The sequence below is a fragment of the Chanodichthys erythropterus genome, chromosome 23 (genome assembly GCF_024489055.1).
Source record: "Chanodichthys erythropterus isolate Z2021 chromosome 23, ASM2448905v1, whole genome shotgun sequence".
Taxonomy (NCBI): domain Eukaryota; kingdom Metazoa; phylum Chordata; class Actinopteri; order Cypriniformes; family Xenocyprididae; genus Chanodichthys; species Chanodichthys erythropterus.
This window is the reverse complement of record NC_090243.1, coordinates 19,744,972-19,760,766: the sequence shown is the minus strand read 5'-3', so window position 1 is coordinate 19,760,766 and position 15,795 is coordinate 19,744,972. Positions and strand designations below refer to the sequence as shown.

The 15,795-nt window shown below is 46.5% G+C and overlaps 1 protein-coding gene across 1 annotated transcript; it reads left to right on the top strand.

The window, feature by feature from the left end:
* The first annotated feature begins 12,104 nt into the window (after positions 1–12,104).
* LOC137013727 (putative uncharacterized protein ENSP00000383309) lies at positions 12,105–13,826 on the top strand. Its single transcript, XM_067377672.1, has one exon. It carries the CDS (start codon positions 12,105–12,107, stop codon positions 13,824–13,826), a length of 1,722 nt encoding a protein of 573 aa, XP_067233773.1.
* The last annotated feature ends 1,969 nt before the right edge of the window (positions 13,827–15,795 follow it).

Here is a 15,795-nt window from a genome sequence, read left to right as displayed (position 1 = left end):
GTATAAAAAATGCATATAGGCCTAAATTCATTATAGTTTCATAAAGTTTAATAAAGCCCAATATAATTAGTTTGCAAAAAACTGTAATCTCCAAAATACTTACAGATCATTCGTTTTATATATTCATTTTATACTATACTATTGAAAACATATTTTGTTGTTGCCAGATGTGTCTGAATGTATTGCCGTTCAATTGAAGGAAAGAGACAATATTATCTGTCTATTTTAATATAGTACATAGAATAATACTTCCATAAAGAGATACTTAAAGACTCATATTTTATTTGGAAAGACACATGGCCATTGCTGTACCGTCTACTACACGATTCAAAGTGTTTCTGGATTGAAGTTTCTGAGCTGTAAAAGATCCCAATAACAATTCAAGCTACAAGTTAATCCTATTATACTAGAGGATGTACATGTGCATTAAAGCTGTCTAAAGACCAAGAGTTTGTCTTACATTGGCCATATAACCTGTTACGGCCAGGACTACAGTACCTGTTTGTCTCTTTGGGTGGCGCAATTGCATATAGTGCTATAATATATAAATATATATAAGTCATTGAATAAACTTCCTGTTCATCAGTGGTGTGTCTGTCTGTTCACACCGCCCTCTAGTGGAGCAGTCATGTAGTGCAAGATAACATGAATTTAGAGCCTCATTTAAATACAGAATGAGTTCATTTGCATATTGATCAGATGCTTCAGTGCTCTGAGAGTGTTTATAGTGCTGTGAGTTTAACACTTCATCACTGACACACACAACAATCTTCATCAACATGACCTTCATCATCATCTTCATCTGGACTCTCACAGCGTTATCACTTCTCGCGTGTGTTTGGTTGTGAAACGTAGTTTGCGGACCAGAAAGAGTTGAGTAAAGTCATGTCCCCCTGTCCCCCTTGTCGTCGATCCATCATGTAGTGTGCACAGCAGAGACTAACGCTACAGTTGTGCAGTGTGAAAAAACAGAGATCTGACAAATTTAAAATCGTGCAGTGTGAACTCGGCGTAAGGCTACGTTTACACTGTCAGTCTAAATCTGATTAATTGTGTATCCAATTTAAATCTGATCTAAAATTATTGACATCCACACTGTGTTTCACAACTGTTCAGATCCGATTTGTGTGTCCATGAGGCTGTGGCGAGGGGGGCGTGGTTCAGCGAGGTCTGCGGCGGGAGAGAGCATCGGGAGATCTTTGGTGAGTGAGCGAGTTAAATGTAAATCACGAACACCTGTTTCTCATTTCAGTAATTGGCGCGGAGACAGGTTAAAACGCCGCGAGAAGCAGGAGTCGGGGAGAGAGAGGGGAACTGCTGACTGAGCAGCTGGTGCACGACTAACTGGAGTGAAGCCCATTGTGGATTGTACAGCCGTGACCAGGAGTGAAGCCCTTTGTGGATTGTAGATGCCGTGACTGGAGTGAAGCCCTTTGTGGATTATTTTATTTGCTGTTGTGCCTTGCACAGTTTTTGTTGGACGTTTCTAATTCTTGAAATAAAGCTCAGTCAGCAGTTGAACGCCGACCCTGTCCCCTTCCTTCCTACACATAAGAACGTTAGTTGTATTACACTGGTGCCGAAACCCGGGAAGGAAGCTGGGTGGCCGCTGCCATGCAATCTTCGTCCTCCCCATCGACATTTGCGGAAGTCATCGCGTCCCTCGCGGTCCTGCATCAGGAACAACATCGAGCCCTGCTGGACCTGCGCACCGACCAAGAACGTCGCTTCCAAGCCATCGTGCAGGCCCAGCAGGAGGACCGCGAGAGGTTCCGGAGCTGGATTGACCGGGAGGTTCACCAGGAGACCATCGGGCAGCCGGCTGCGCCTACCCACCTGCCATTGAACAAAATGGGGCCGTCGGACGACCCCGAGGCCTTCCTCGACTTATTTGAGCGGTCAGCCGAGGCAAGTGGCTGGCCGCGGGACCAATGGGCCATGAGGCTGGTCCCCCTCCTCTCGGGGGAATCGCAGGTGGCGGCGCAGCAGCTGCCAGCAGAGAACCTCCTGGTCTTTGACGACCTTCGGCGGGCCATCGTTCAGCGGGTCGGCCGCTCCCTGGACCTGGGTGAGTCCGGCCGGCCCTTCGTGTTGGCCCAACAGCTCCGGGACTCGTGCCGCAAATGGCTACTGGCTGAGGGAAGCGACGTGGACCGGATTATCGATCGCGTGGTACTGGAGCAGTTTATCACTCGGCTCCCCAAGAAAACAGCCGAGTGGGTCCAGTGCCACCGCCCCACGTCGCTGGACTCAGCCATCGAACTGGCGGAGGACCACATGGTGGCGTGCCAAGGGGTCGGCGAACCCCTACCATCCGCCTCTCTCTCTCCTTCTTTTAATTCCCCCTCTCTCTCTAAACCTGTCCCTCTACCCAGGTCTCGTCCGCCCGGCCCACCACGTGTTCCGCCCCGGGGGAACAGGGCCCGTATTATGAACAAGAGCCCCGCCCAGGGGGGCGGGACTCCCTGCTGCCGGGCCGGACTCCGCTCCTGCTTCTCCCCTCTCTCCGCGTCAACCATTTAACCCGCTCCCTGCCGGCGGGCAGGTCTGGGCCAGCCTGTTGGCATTGCGGGGACCCGGAGCACTTTGTGGACAGGTGTCCAGTGATGGAGGTTGGGACGTTGATCCGGGTCCCGGACGATCCGCAGGCTGCCCCCGGTCAAGCTGGCGACTACCAAATACCTGTGAGTGTCAAGGGGGGTACCTATCAGGCTTTGGTGGACTCAGGATGTAACCAAACCTCGGTGCATCAAAGCCTGATTTCGTCCGGGGCATTGGATACAGGCCGCTTGGTTAAGGTGAGGTGTGTGCACGGGGATGTGGTGAAATATCCGTTAGTGCCCGTCATTATTCAATTTAGGGGTCAAAAGCATAGTGTGGAGGTGGCAGTTAATCCGCACCTCCGGCATCCGATAATTTTGGGGACGAATTGGCCTGCATTTAATAAATTATTGGGGTGTTTATGCTCGGATGCCTCTTGGGGGGAAAAATCGCGGGATAAGGAGGTGCGAGTGCAGGCGGGAGAGACTGATCAGGGACCGGTGAGTTCAGCTTCAGGGGAACAGAGCGAAATTGGAAGACTTATTCTTTCGGATCGCGATGACTTTCCCCTGGAACAGTCTCACGATGAGACGCTAAAAAACGCGTTTGAAAAGGTCAGCACCATCGATGGTCAGCCTCTCCAGCCTGGGCGTCCACTTTCTTATCCGTATTTTGCGATCATAAAAGATAGGTTGTATCGAGTGACCCAAGACACTCAGACAAAAGAAGATACGACCCAATTATTAGTTCCAAGGAGCCGCAGGGAAATGCTTTTCCACGCGGCTCATTCTAATCCGATGGCTGGGCATTTAGGACAAACGGCAACACTAAATCGTCTCATGACCCGATTCTTTTGGCCGGGCATTCACGAGAATGTGCGCAGGTGGTGCGCGTCTTGTCGGGAATGTCAGTTGGTTAACCCACCGGCCACCCCAAAAGCGCCGTTGCGCCCCTCCCATTAATGCAGGTCCCCTTCGAAAGAATTGGTATGGACCTCATCGGGCCATTAGAGCGATCAGCAAGAGGGCATCGCTTTGCATTAGTCATTGTGGATTATGCAACGCGATATCCTGAAGCAGTGCCACTCCGCAACATTTCTGCTAAGAGTGTTGCGGATGCACTGTTTAGTTTAATCTCCCGAGTGGGGGTTCCGAAAGAAATCCTCACTGATCAAGGCACGGCGTTTATGTCACGCACGTTACGCGAACTTTACGAATTGTTGGGCATTAAATCCGTGCATACCAGCGTCTTTCACCCACAAACGGACGGCCTGGTCGAACGGTTTAATCGCACGCTTAAATCCATGATTCGTAAATTCGTTCAAGAAGACGCCAAAAATTGGGATAAGTGGTTAGAACCTCTGTTATTTGCAGTGCGAGAGGTCCCGCAAGCCTCCACGGGGTTTTCCCCCTTCGAGCTTCTCTTTGGACGCCAGCCCCGGGGGGTATTAGACGTCCTAAGAGAGACTTGGGAGGACGGACCATTTCAGGCCAAAAATGAAATTCAGTATGTGCTGGACTTGAGAGCAAAACTCCACACGTTGGGGCGGCTGTCTATGGAGAATTTGTTACAAGCCCAGCACAGACAGAGCCAGCTGTATAACAGGGGAGCTAACTTGCGCAAATTTTCACCGGGAGATAAAGTACTTGTATTGCTTCCCACTTCAAGCTCGAAATTACTTGCAAAGTGGCAAGGACCGTTTGTGGTGACACGGCAAGTCGGTGAGCTCGATTATGAGGTTGTGCGTTCCGATAGGAGAGGAGCACGTCAGATTTACCACCTCAATCTCCTTAAAAAATGGAATGAGGCGGAATCAGTGATGCTGGCGACGGTGATTAGCGGAGAGGATGATCTCGGGCCAGAGGCGAATGTCAAAAAACAGTCCCTCGCTCTGGCCCCAGGGGGAGATCACCTCTCGCCCTCACAGCTCACTGATTTATCCAAGTTACAAGCAGAGTTTGCAGACGTGTTTTCTCCCCTACCGGGCCGTACAAACCTCATTCAGCACCACATCGAGACAGAGCCGGGCGTGGTGGTTCGCAGCCGGCCGTATAGATTGCCTGAACACAAGAAAAATGTAGTGCAGGCAGAATTAGAAGCTATGCTTGAAATGGGAGTAATAGAAGAGTCCAGCAGTAACTGGGCGAGCCCGATAGTTTTGGTTCCCAAGACGGACGGTTCAGTTTAGTTCTGTGTGGACTATCGCAAGGTGAACGCAGTGTCGAAATTCGGCGCGTATCCAATGCCTCGGGTGGACGAGTTGCTTGACCGGCTAGGTACGGCTCGATTTTATTCGACACTGGACTTAACGAAAGGGTATTGGCAGATCCCCTTGTCGCCATTATCCAAAGAAAAGACGGCTTTCACGACGCCGTTTGGATTACACCAATTCGTCACCCTTCCGTTCGGCTTGTTCGGGGCACCGGCTACCTTTCAGCGTCTCATGGATAAAATTTTGCGGCCCCATGGTGCATATGCTGCTGCCTATCTGGACGATATTATTATCTTCAGTAATGACTGGCAGCGGCATATGCAGCATTTGAGGGCCGTCCTGAGATCGCTGAGGGGGGCCGGGCTCACGGCCAACCCGAAGAAGTGTGCGATTGGGCGCGTGGAAGTAAGGTATCTGGGCTTCCACTTGGGGCATGGACAGGTGCGTCCCCAAATTGATAAGACGGCAGCGATTGCGACCTGTCCGCGCCCCAAGACCAAAAAGGAGGTTAGACAGTTCCTCGGGCTGGCGGGATATTATAGGAGGTTTGTTCCTAATTATTCGGCCCTCACCAGCTCGTTGACTGATCTAACCAAAAAGGATGCGCCAGATACGGTCCAGTGGACGGAGCTGTGCCAGCAGGCCTTCACCCAGGTGAAGGCTGCTCTATGTGGCGGGCCATTGCTTCACTCTCCTGATTTTTCTCTCCCTTTTCTGTTGCAGACTGACGCGTCGGACAGGGGGCTGGGTGCTGTCCTGTCCCAGGAGATAGAGGGTGAGGAACGGCCGGTGCTGTACATTAGCCGTAAGCTCTCAAAGAGAGAAGCTAAGTACAGCACCGTTGAGAAAGAGTGTTTGGCTATTAGATGGGCCGTCCTCACCCTCCGCTATTATCTCCTGGGGCGGGAATTCACTCTCTGTTCGGACCACGCTCCCCTGCAGTGGCTCCACCGCATGAAGGATACCAATGCGCGGATCACTCGTTGGTATCTGGCATTACAGCCTTTTAAGTTCAAGGTGGTCCACAGGCCGGGTGTTCAGATGGCTGTGGCCGATTTCCTCTCCAGAAATGGGGGGGGGGCTGCAGGCCGGACGGCTCCCCGGCCTGAGTCGGGCGGTGGGGGTATGTGGCGAGGGGGGCGTGGTTCAGCGAGGTCTGCGGCGGGAGAGAGCATCGGGAGATCTTTGGTGAGTGAGCGAGTTAAATGTAAATCACGAACACCTGTTTCTCATTTCAGTAATTGGCGTGGAGACAGGTTAAAACGCCGCGAGAAGCAGGAGTCGGGGAGAGAGAGGGGAACTGCTGACTGAGCAGCTGGTGCATGACTAACTGGAGTGAAGCCCATTGTGGATTGTACAGCCGTGACCAGGAGTGAAGCCCTTTGTGGATTGTAGATGCCGTGACTGGAGTGAAGCCCTTTGTGGATTATTTTATTTGCTGTTGTGCCTTGCACAGTTTTTGTTGGACGTTTCTAATTCTTGAAATAAAGCTCAGTCAGCAGTTGAACTCCGACCCTGTCCCCTTCCTTCCTACACATAAGAACGTTAGTTGTATTACAGAGGCTCTTTCGTTTTCCTGAATATCTGCATTGATTTCTATGGCAATGACGTTGCATTAGTAGACATACGTCAAAAACAACAACAACAACCAGCATGGAGGGGTTTGCAATACAGATGTTGTCTTATTTACAACATGACATTGTGAAGCTACTACATTTTATGAAGCAGCGGAGGGAGGCTGGGAGACTTTATTCCACACCGTCGTCTTCACTGGCCTCAAAACGTGTCTCCGTTATATTGTCATTTTCTGCTTGTCCCACATTTTGCAACAACACAACCTTCTTTCTGAAGCGACTTTCAGCAAGACTCCTATAACAACTTCTGACATTTACGTTTTACATTGTGTGAGAAAGTTACATAAACCATGCAAAATATAATCAGCTAAAACGGATTTCCAGAATTTGAATAGGATTTCAAACCAAAAATTGCATTTCATGTGATTTTTGGCTGTTCACACCTGCTAAATCTGATTGGATTTAAATTGCACAAAAATTGGATTTGGACTGACAGTCTGAACGTAGCCTAAGTCAACCGATTCAAAACATTGATTCATCCAGAAACTATTAGGTTTGTTTGAATTGAACAGCGTTGTGCAGACCGATGGGTGTGTGACATCGAAGTACAGGAAGAGATTAGACAGCAGATGGCTCTGTATGATTTCAAATGGCTCTCGTGATACTTTGATGTCATACACCAATCGGTCAGTGCAGCTCCGCTTCCAGTCGAACACACCTGAGTGAGTCATTGAATCATTCACTGAAATTATTTGTTGAAAACACTGACTCATTCAGGAATGTGCTGTTTGTTTGAAACTATTTCAGATGAATGAACATAAACAAAGTAACTATTGTCAATATTGAGTTTAATAAGTAAATTACTCATAAGTCACTGTTGATCTGACATTCAGACCATCTGATGTTTCTTTATATCAAACATGGACATGTGGACATGTGTTTTGTGAAATCTCAATTAACTCACATTAAACCATCTTAAACCTGTCACTCCTGAAGCGTTTGCATAGAGAGAGTGTTTTACATGAGCGACACACGCTTCAGTGCTCTGCATGTGTTTATAACTCTGTCAAACATCAAACATGATCAACAACTGTTTTTCACTAGAACTGAACCTACAACCAACAAAAATGACTTTCAGCACCATATTGATCTGGACGCTGGCAGTATTATGTCGAGGTTTGTGTCAGTAAAGATTACAGACATTATTTACTTGTTATTTTTATGTGTTGTGAAGATATATGGTTGTTAAAGTGTTTGTGATTTCTAATCTTTCTCTCTTGTCAGAATCTGTTGGTCAGGTGACAGTGACTCAAACTCCCTCAGAGCTGCTCTCTCAAACTGGACAATCAGTCACTGTGACCTGTAAATTTAACAGTGATGTTAACTGCTGTCACAATGGACACCATTTTCTTAGCTGGTACTTAAAAAAACCTGGAGAAGCTCCTAAACTCCTGATTTATGGAGCAATCAGTCGGCAGTCGATAATTCCATCTAGATTCAGTGGCAGTGGATCTAACAGTGATTTCACTCTGACCATCAGTGGAGTCCAGACTGAAGATGCTGGACATTATTACTGTATGAGTGAACACTACATCAGTGGCTATGTGTTCACACAGTGATAAAGAGTCGTACAAAAACCTCCGTCAGTCAGAGTCACAGTGACTGAACTGATACTGCAGCTGCTCAAAGGAGGATCTGAAACAACATCGTCACACAAACATCTGAAATAAAATCATCTAAATTAATCTTTTTTTATAAATTATTGAGGTCAGAATTCAAAGCATTAGATGAGAGAAACAACTAGACAAAGTCCATCAGTGTTACTGTTAAATTTCCTCATATTCATACCCTCTTCAGACTAAAAATGTTGTGGAAAATGTATATCTGCCTTGAGATTTTGTGCTCTTATAGATCAGTGACATGATTGAGATCTACATGTGAGTCGTCCACCATATTGGATCAGTCAGATCTGGTCCGTGAACACTGGAGAGCAAGTGAACTCCTGACTGCATCTGCAACCTCTGTAATAAAGTTTCATGAGAACTAGTTAAATAGTAAAATCACTGTGGGGCATCGATTATAAAACACAAAGTTCATTAGTTGCTTTTATTTGAGATATGGATCAACATGTGGATCAAGGTGTGGTTATTATACAAAAGAACAACAATACTGACATAAATCACAAGTATAAAAACATCAAACACTCATAAATAGTGGCAGAAACAAGCAGGTTCTGCTCCTTATAAAACAATCAGTACAGAAACAACTTACACTTGATTAAAACACATGGTCAGAATACAGTCCAGTAGTGATGGATGATTTCAAAACACTTGGTTCATGAAGCTTCGAAACCTTTATGAATCTTTTGTTTTGAATCTTCTTCTTCGGTAACACTTTACGATAACAGTACATGAATAACCATGAACTAATACCTGAGTTAATAGTTACTTCAACATGAACTCATGATTAGTTAAGATATGAACTAATGAAGAGTGATCCTTAACTACGACAGGAGTCATAGGGATTCATGCATGAAAACAGAAGCCTTAACTACGCGTTAATACATGTTTGATAATTAATGCATTAATTAACATTTAGGGTAAACTAAATCAAACAGTCTCTATAAGAAGGAATAATACATATTTGGACTTTGAAATAAATTTAAACAATTTATTAATGTCAGAATTTAAACTACGGACATCAGCAGCTTCATTATAAACATTACTGAAAGGCACAGGATTAGTTTGTAATTATTTTCACTGACCCTCCTTATCAAACATATAAAATACTAAATACACTATTTATCTTAAGAGGTCTTAATCTGTTTTGTGATATTCTTTCCTATCAAACTAAACTACTGTGACTTACATCAGTTCCTGAGGAATCGGTTCCCAAAAAAATAACCAAACAGGAAACATGAACTAAGGTCAGGGAGCATTTGCTGGGATCAGATTCAGAAGTTCACTCTCCATCCAGACGCAGGCCATGATCATACTGTACCTCCATTCTCTGACTTTTTGAAAAGTCACACAACATCACTTAACTGGGCTGATTACTTATATAGTTGTGTTAGTACATGTGCATTTGAAAGTAAGTTAATGATAATCATGAGCTGAATTTGGTAAGTAGTTAACAGTGAATTAATTATGATTGTGCCCCCTCAAGTAAAGTCATGACATAAGTATACATTAACAAACCATTAGTTGATGTTAGTATATGCTTAGTTAATAATGAGTTAATTATGATTGTGCCCCCTCAAGTAAAGTCATGACATGATGCACATATCACACATCATTAACTAATATATGAATAATCACTAAGAGTGCCATCCTTATTCCTTTACACCCCGGTACAAAAAAACTAAAATAAAAAGTAGGGGAGACCGGGTATAGTTGTAACACGGGGAGAGTTGTAACACTACCAATTCCACGAATCAGGGATAAGATAGGAGTCATGTGACAGTTTCAGTCTCATCAGGCTTCCTTTACGATCCCACACGGAGGTTTTCCAGTCTGTGTTGCTATCTCTCCTGAAGCTACAGCAGAAAATCTAATTCTGAGGTAAGAAAGTTAAAAAAATTAACAAGATAATATTTTGTTTAGTACTTTTTGTAAAATAAAGAAAACTAACATGATGCGTGATCTCTCGTCTCCCTCTGAACGAAGTCCAATCTGATAGTTCTCAGAAAATGAACTGTAACTTAGTGAATACTACTGACAAAAAAATTACACTTATGTCTAAAGAAACGTTGAAATGTCAGGTTTTAAATCGTGTAAGTCAAATCGAAAACAAACATTCTGTGTTTATTTAATCTGTATGAAAAGAGAGCCATGTCAGAAGTCCGTGATTCAGCTCATTACCCGCTAATGTGGCCACGCCCACGGAGCCAGCGCTATTCAGAGGCAAATTCAGAGGCAATACATGCATACATCGTCTCAATCGTGTATTTATTGTCTTGAAAAGTGTTTATCTGGATGTAAAAGCCATGGTTAGCGACCTCTGGAAGACATGCAGTTAGTTCCTGTTTTCTTTTCTTCTATTGATGAATTTTAGATGAGTTTTTGTTTCTTTAGCGCCCTCCGGCTGCAGTATGAATTGAAAAACACCATTCATGGAATAGCCTCTTCTTCTTTAGATGAATTTGTGGACTAAAAATGCGCAGAGAGCGCCCTCCGGCTGCAGTATGAATTGAAAACACCAGCGCTCATAGAGATAACAATGAATATTAAATAAATATAACTCCTCTGTATAGAAAATTGACATAAATATAGAATATTGACATTTGAGCTGAATACAGTGTAATGACACTTGTGTCATTAATATGTTTATGAACAACTGAAAAAAGCACAAATGTCAGGGCATGTCAAAACTTCTCCAGGCCCCAAATCAGCCTCAGACTCCAGAGGGTTAAAAGTGTTACAACCATCCCCTTATATACAACTAAGAACATTTTTGTGATTTTAATAATTTTACAGAATGCCTAGAACTTGGGTGAGAAAAACAGATCGTGGAGTCGATGCCAGCCTTTTAAAAAGAGCAGCAGAGGAAGTTAGGAAAGGAAGGTCTGTTAGGGCAGTGGCAAAATCCCATGGAATCTGCCATGTAACCTTGAACAGATATTGGCAGAAATATAAAGAACTGAAAGAGCAGGGATCGAGGGACCTTCCTCGTGTAGGATACTACAGTCCTCACCAGGTCTTCACTAGGGAGCAGGAGGAGACTTTGTCACAGTATATAAGCCAGGCAGCCGATATATACTATGGGCTAACTCCACGTGAGGTGAGCATGATGGATAAGCATCTTGATAACAGGGTAGAAAAGGCAAGATTCAAGACCTCTTAATGTGTATTAGACCTTTCATGCAAACTCAATTTAATGTTTGTGAATGATGAATAAAATATTTAAAATCAGGTAAAAGTTAAATTAATACCAACACATACATTTAGACAATTTCTAAAAAATGTGTGTCCCTACTCAGACATCATGTTATGATTTCTTTTAGATCAGAAAGTTTGCCTATCAACTCGCGGTGGAATTCAACATACAGCATCCACAAACCTGGGATGAGAAGAAAATGGCGGGGCCTGATTGGTTTAGCTCGTTTATGAAGCGGAACCCCAGACTTTCAGTGAGGAGTCCACAGGCAACTAGCCTTTCAAGAGCTACCAGTTTTAAGCGTGCTAATGTGGAACTCTTCTTCAGTCAACTGGGGGAGGTGATTGATAAAAATGGGTTTGATGGCAGTGACATATGGAATGTCGACGAAACCGGCGTGACAACTGTCCAGGCACCATCCCGAGTCGTAGCACGCCGGGGTATGAAGCAGGTTGGTGCCATGACGTCAGGGGAGAGGGGCACACTTGTTTCAGTTGCATATGCTGTGCAAGCTCTGGGGAATACCATTCCTCCATTCTTTGTGTTCCCTCGTAAGAATTTTAAAGATCACTTTGTTCAGAGCGGGCCATTGGGGAGTGCAGGAAGTGCTAATTCATCAGGCTGGATGCAGGAAGAGGATTTTCTATCATTCCTCGTTCACTTTGTGAAGCATACAAAGGTCAGTCCAGAAAGAAAGGTGTTGCTTCTGCTTGATAACCACTCTTCCCACATCTCTGTGAGAGCTGTGGATTTTTGCAAAGGCCATGGAATTGTACTACTTACGTTCCCACCACATTGCAGCCATAAACTCCAACCACTTGATCGTAGTGTGTTTGGTCCGTTTAAAAGGATGGTGTATTCGGCGAGCGATGACTGGATGAGGGGGAAATCCAGGTAAAACTATGAGTATTTACGACATTCCAGGCATTGTGAGGATCGCCCTGCCTACAGCCGCAACACAGAAAAACATACAGGCCGGCTTCCAGTGTACAGGCATATGGCCATACAATTGTAACATTTTTCAGGACTATGACTTTGCGCCTTCTCAAGTCACAGATCGTCCTGATCCATCTGGGGCTCTTCAACAGAACTCCTCTCCAGCTCACCTGCCACCCGGCTCCTCTCCAGCTCACCTGCCACCCGGCTCCTCTCCAGCTCACCTGCCACCCGGCTCCTCTCCAGCTCACCTGCCACCCGGCTCCTCTCCAGCTCACCTGCCACCCGGCTCCTCTCCAGCTCACCTGCCACCCGGCTCCTCTCCAGCTCACCTGCTGCCTGGCTCCTCTCCTCCTTACCTGCCGCCCGGCTCCTCTCCAGCTCACCTGCCGCCCGGCTCCTCTCCAGCTCACCTGCTGCCTGGCTCCTATCCAGCTCACCTGCCGCCCGGCTCCTCTCCAGCTCACCTGCCGCCCGGCTCCTCTCCAGCTCACCTGCCGCCCGGCTTCTCTCCAGCTCACCTGCTGCCTGGCTCCTATCCAGCTCACCTGCCGCCCGGCTCCTCTCCAGCTCACCTGCCGCCCGGCTCCTCTCCTCCTTACCTGCCGCCCGGCTCCTCTCCAGCTCACCTGCCGCCCGGCTCCTCTCCAGCTCACCTGCCGCCCGGCTCCTCTCCAGCTCACCTGCCACCCGGCTCCTCTTCAGCTCACCTGCCGCCCGGCTCCTCTGCAGCTCACCTGCCGCCCGGCTCCTCTTCAGCTCACCTGCCGCCCGGCTCCTCTCCAGCTCACCTGCCGCCCAGCTCCTCTTCAGCTCACCTGCCGCCCAGCTCCTCTTCAGCTCACCTGCCGCCCGGCTCCTCTCCAGCTCACCTGCCGCCCAGCTCCTCTTCAGCTCACCTGCCACCCAGCTCCTCTTCAGCTCACCTGCCACCCAGCTCCTCTCCAGCTCACCTGCCACCCAGCTCCTCTTCAGCTCACCTGCCGCCCGGCTCCTCTTCAGCTCACCTGCCACCCAGCTCCTCTTCAGCTCACCTGCCACCCAGCTCCTCTTCAGCTCACCTGCCGCCCCGCTCCTCTCCAGCTCACCTGCCGCCCAGCTCCTCTTCAGCTCACCTGCCGCCCGGCTCCTCTTCAGCTCACCTGCCACCCAGCTCCTCTTCAGCTCACCTGCCACCCAGCTCCTCTTCAGCTCACCTGCCGCCCGGCTCCTCTCCAGCTCACCTGCCACCCAGCTCCTCTTCAGCTCACCTGCCGCCCGGCTCCTCTTCAGCTCACCTGCCACCCAGCTCCTCTTCAGCTCACCTGCCACCCAGCTCCTCTTCAGCTCACCTGCCGCCCGGCTCCTCTCCAGCTCACCTGCCGCCCGGCTCCTCTCCAGCTCACCTGCCGCCCAGCTCCTCTTCAGCTCACCTGCCGCCCGGCTCCTCTCCAGCTCACCTGCCGCCTGGCTCCTCTCCAGCCATTCATGCTGTCCACCTGCACTCTGATGAGATGCCGAGCACCTCAGGGTCTATCGTAGGTCAGTCGTTCAGCCCATCACTCATTAGGCCATTTCCAAAAGCAGGCCCAAGGAAAGAGACAGGTAGGGGTAGGAAGAAGAGGCGCTCGGAAATCCTCACTGATACACCAGTGAAGCTGGCATTGGAAGAGGAGGAGCGTCGAAAAGGGAAAAACATCAGAAAATAATCTTGGGGAGTGAGAAAAGCAAAAACAAGAAGGTAAAAAAACCTGCCGGGAAAAGGGTGAAGGCTGATAACTCCTCTTCAGAAGAGGAAGATTTCTGTGTCGTCTGCATGGAACCATTCAGAAATTCAAGATCCAAAGAAGTGTGGGTCAAGTGTGTTTTATGTAGCTTTTGGGCCCACCAGGCATGCACTCCAGGCCTGACCAATTTTATTTGTCACCATTGTGACTCTGATTAAGTATGCATTTAATTTGTTTGTTCTTGTCACCATTGTGACTGATAAAGAATGCATTTCATTTGTTCATTCTGTGGAGTGGGGGTAAATATGTTTATGTTAATTTGCTCTCACTCACACACACAGACATGCACACACAAACGTACACGTGTGCATGCACAAAAACACACAATGTGCTCATACACTCCCCATATTCACACATATTTTATTGTTGCAGCCATTCATTTAAAATAAAACGGTTGTTGTGGCATATCACTTGGAGTACCCTTAGTTTTTGTGCATTTTGTCTACCTGTTACAACTTACCCCAGTATGTGTTACAACCTACCCCAGTAGTGGGGTAGGTTGTAACAAAGGACCACCTTGTATTTGTCATCATCTCACAAAGTCTGTGACGTAGTTGAATATCACTTGATATTCACACTGAAAAAAGTGCAGGCAAGACGGACAATTCTCCGTTCTCGTAGTGCATCAGACACCTGCGAGATTAAGGCGGATATCGCGGGATTCACACTTGTGTGCTGTGTTGCTGATAAACTGGATGTAATTTACGTTCTGTTGCTTTTATATGAAAATAAACATAATGAAGAAGCCACCCAAAGTACTTGTTATTTATTTCCATTCGAAGGATGTGTGTATCAATCATTTTTATTTTAATTACAGACATGTTTTTATATATTTTTATAAATATGATAACAATCACATAGAGAGATCACACTGTCAGAGACTTTTGGAATATTCACACATAATTTATACGCGTAAAATCATGGTGTTAGTGTTTTAAAATCAAACATTTTTTAAAAGAGATCAATACATCACGGTTGTTTAAACCAATAAGCTTTAAGCTGTGTCGTCAGCAAGTCGTTTCCCATCATGCTTTTGGTCAGCGCAGTCTGTGGAGAGCAACTGTGCTCGACTGCAGAATCCGATGAGGCCGCCTCGCCCTCGCGAGAGGTTTTTGACACACGTCAGCATGACATCAGAGCAAGGCGGCCCACCCTCGGACACATTTCTAACCGGCATGCATCTCGCGATGATCACCGGTGATCGGTTCTGCGCAGAATTTGCTCATCTCAAACAAGCCTATTGTGATAATAACAAGATTGTGATGTCACACAGATGATGTTCTGTTCCTGTCTGTGGAAAAACATCATCTCCAGGGGCATGTACCATGATAGTAGTTGAACAAACTAAGGGTTATAGGATAAGTTTCGAGTTGACAAAACCAAACCGATGCAATCAGGGATAATTGGTACCATGACACAGCTCATCAACTTTCTCTGTCAACTCAGGCTTTGATTCTTAAAGTACACATGAAAGTAAAATTGACCTAATTTATTTTGTTAACTGAAATTGCTAGTTTGTTTGGTGAACAATTAATCCGTGCAAGTAAATCCACACAAAAAAATTGTTAGGCTTCGTAATCTTTAATCAGAACCTGAAAATGCTCCTCCCCTCTGCAACGATGCCCCTTCTCTAATGACGTCAGTTTGACGGCTTGGGTTGGAAACGCTTAAACCACTCCCCTCCAACCGTTAGTCTGCTATGAGCAAGAGATGGAGAGGAGGAGCACTGAAGTGAAACCTTGCCCTCTATTCAATATTCCGTTTCATTTGGAAATACGTCACAACACTGGAGAAAAGTCGTTTGCAACTTCCGGTTCACGTGCACTTTAACTCTTGTTCAATATGGAAAGAGCAAGAGCATTGTATGTATATATATATATATATATATATA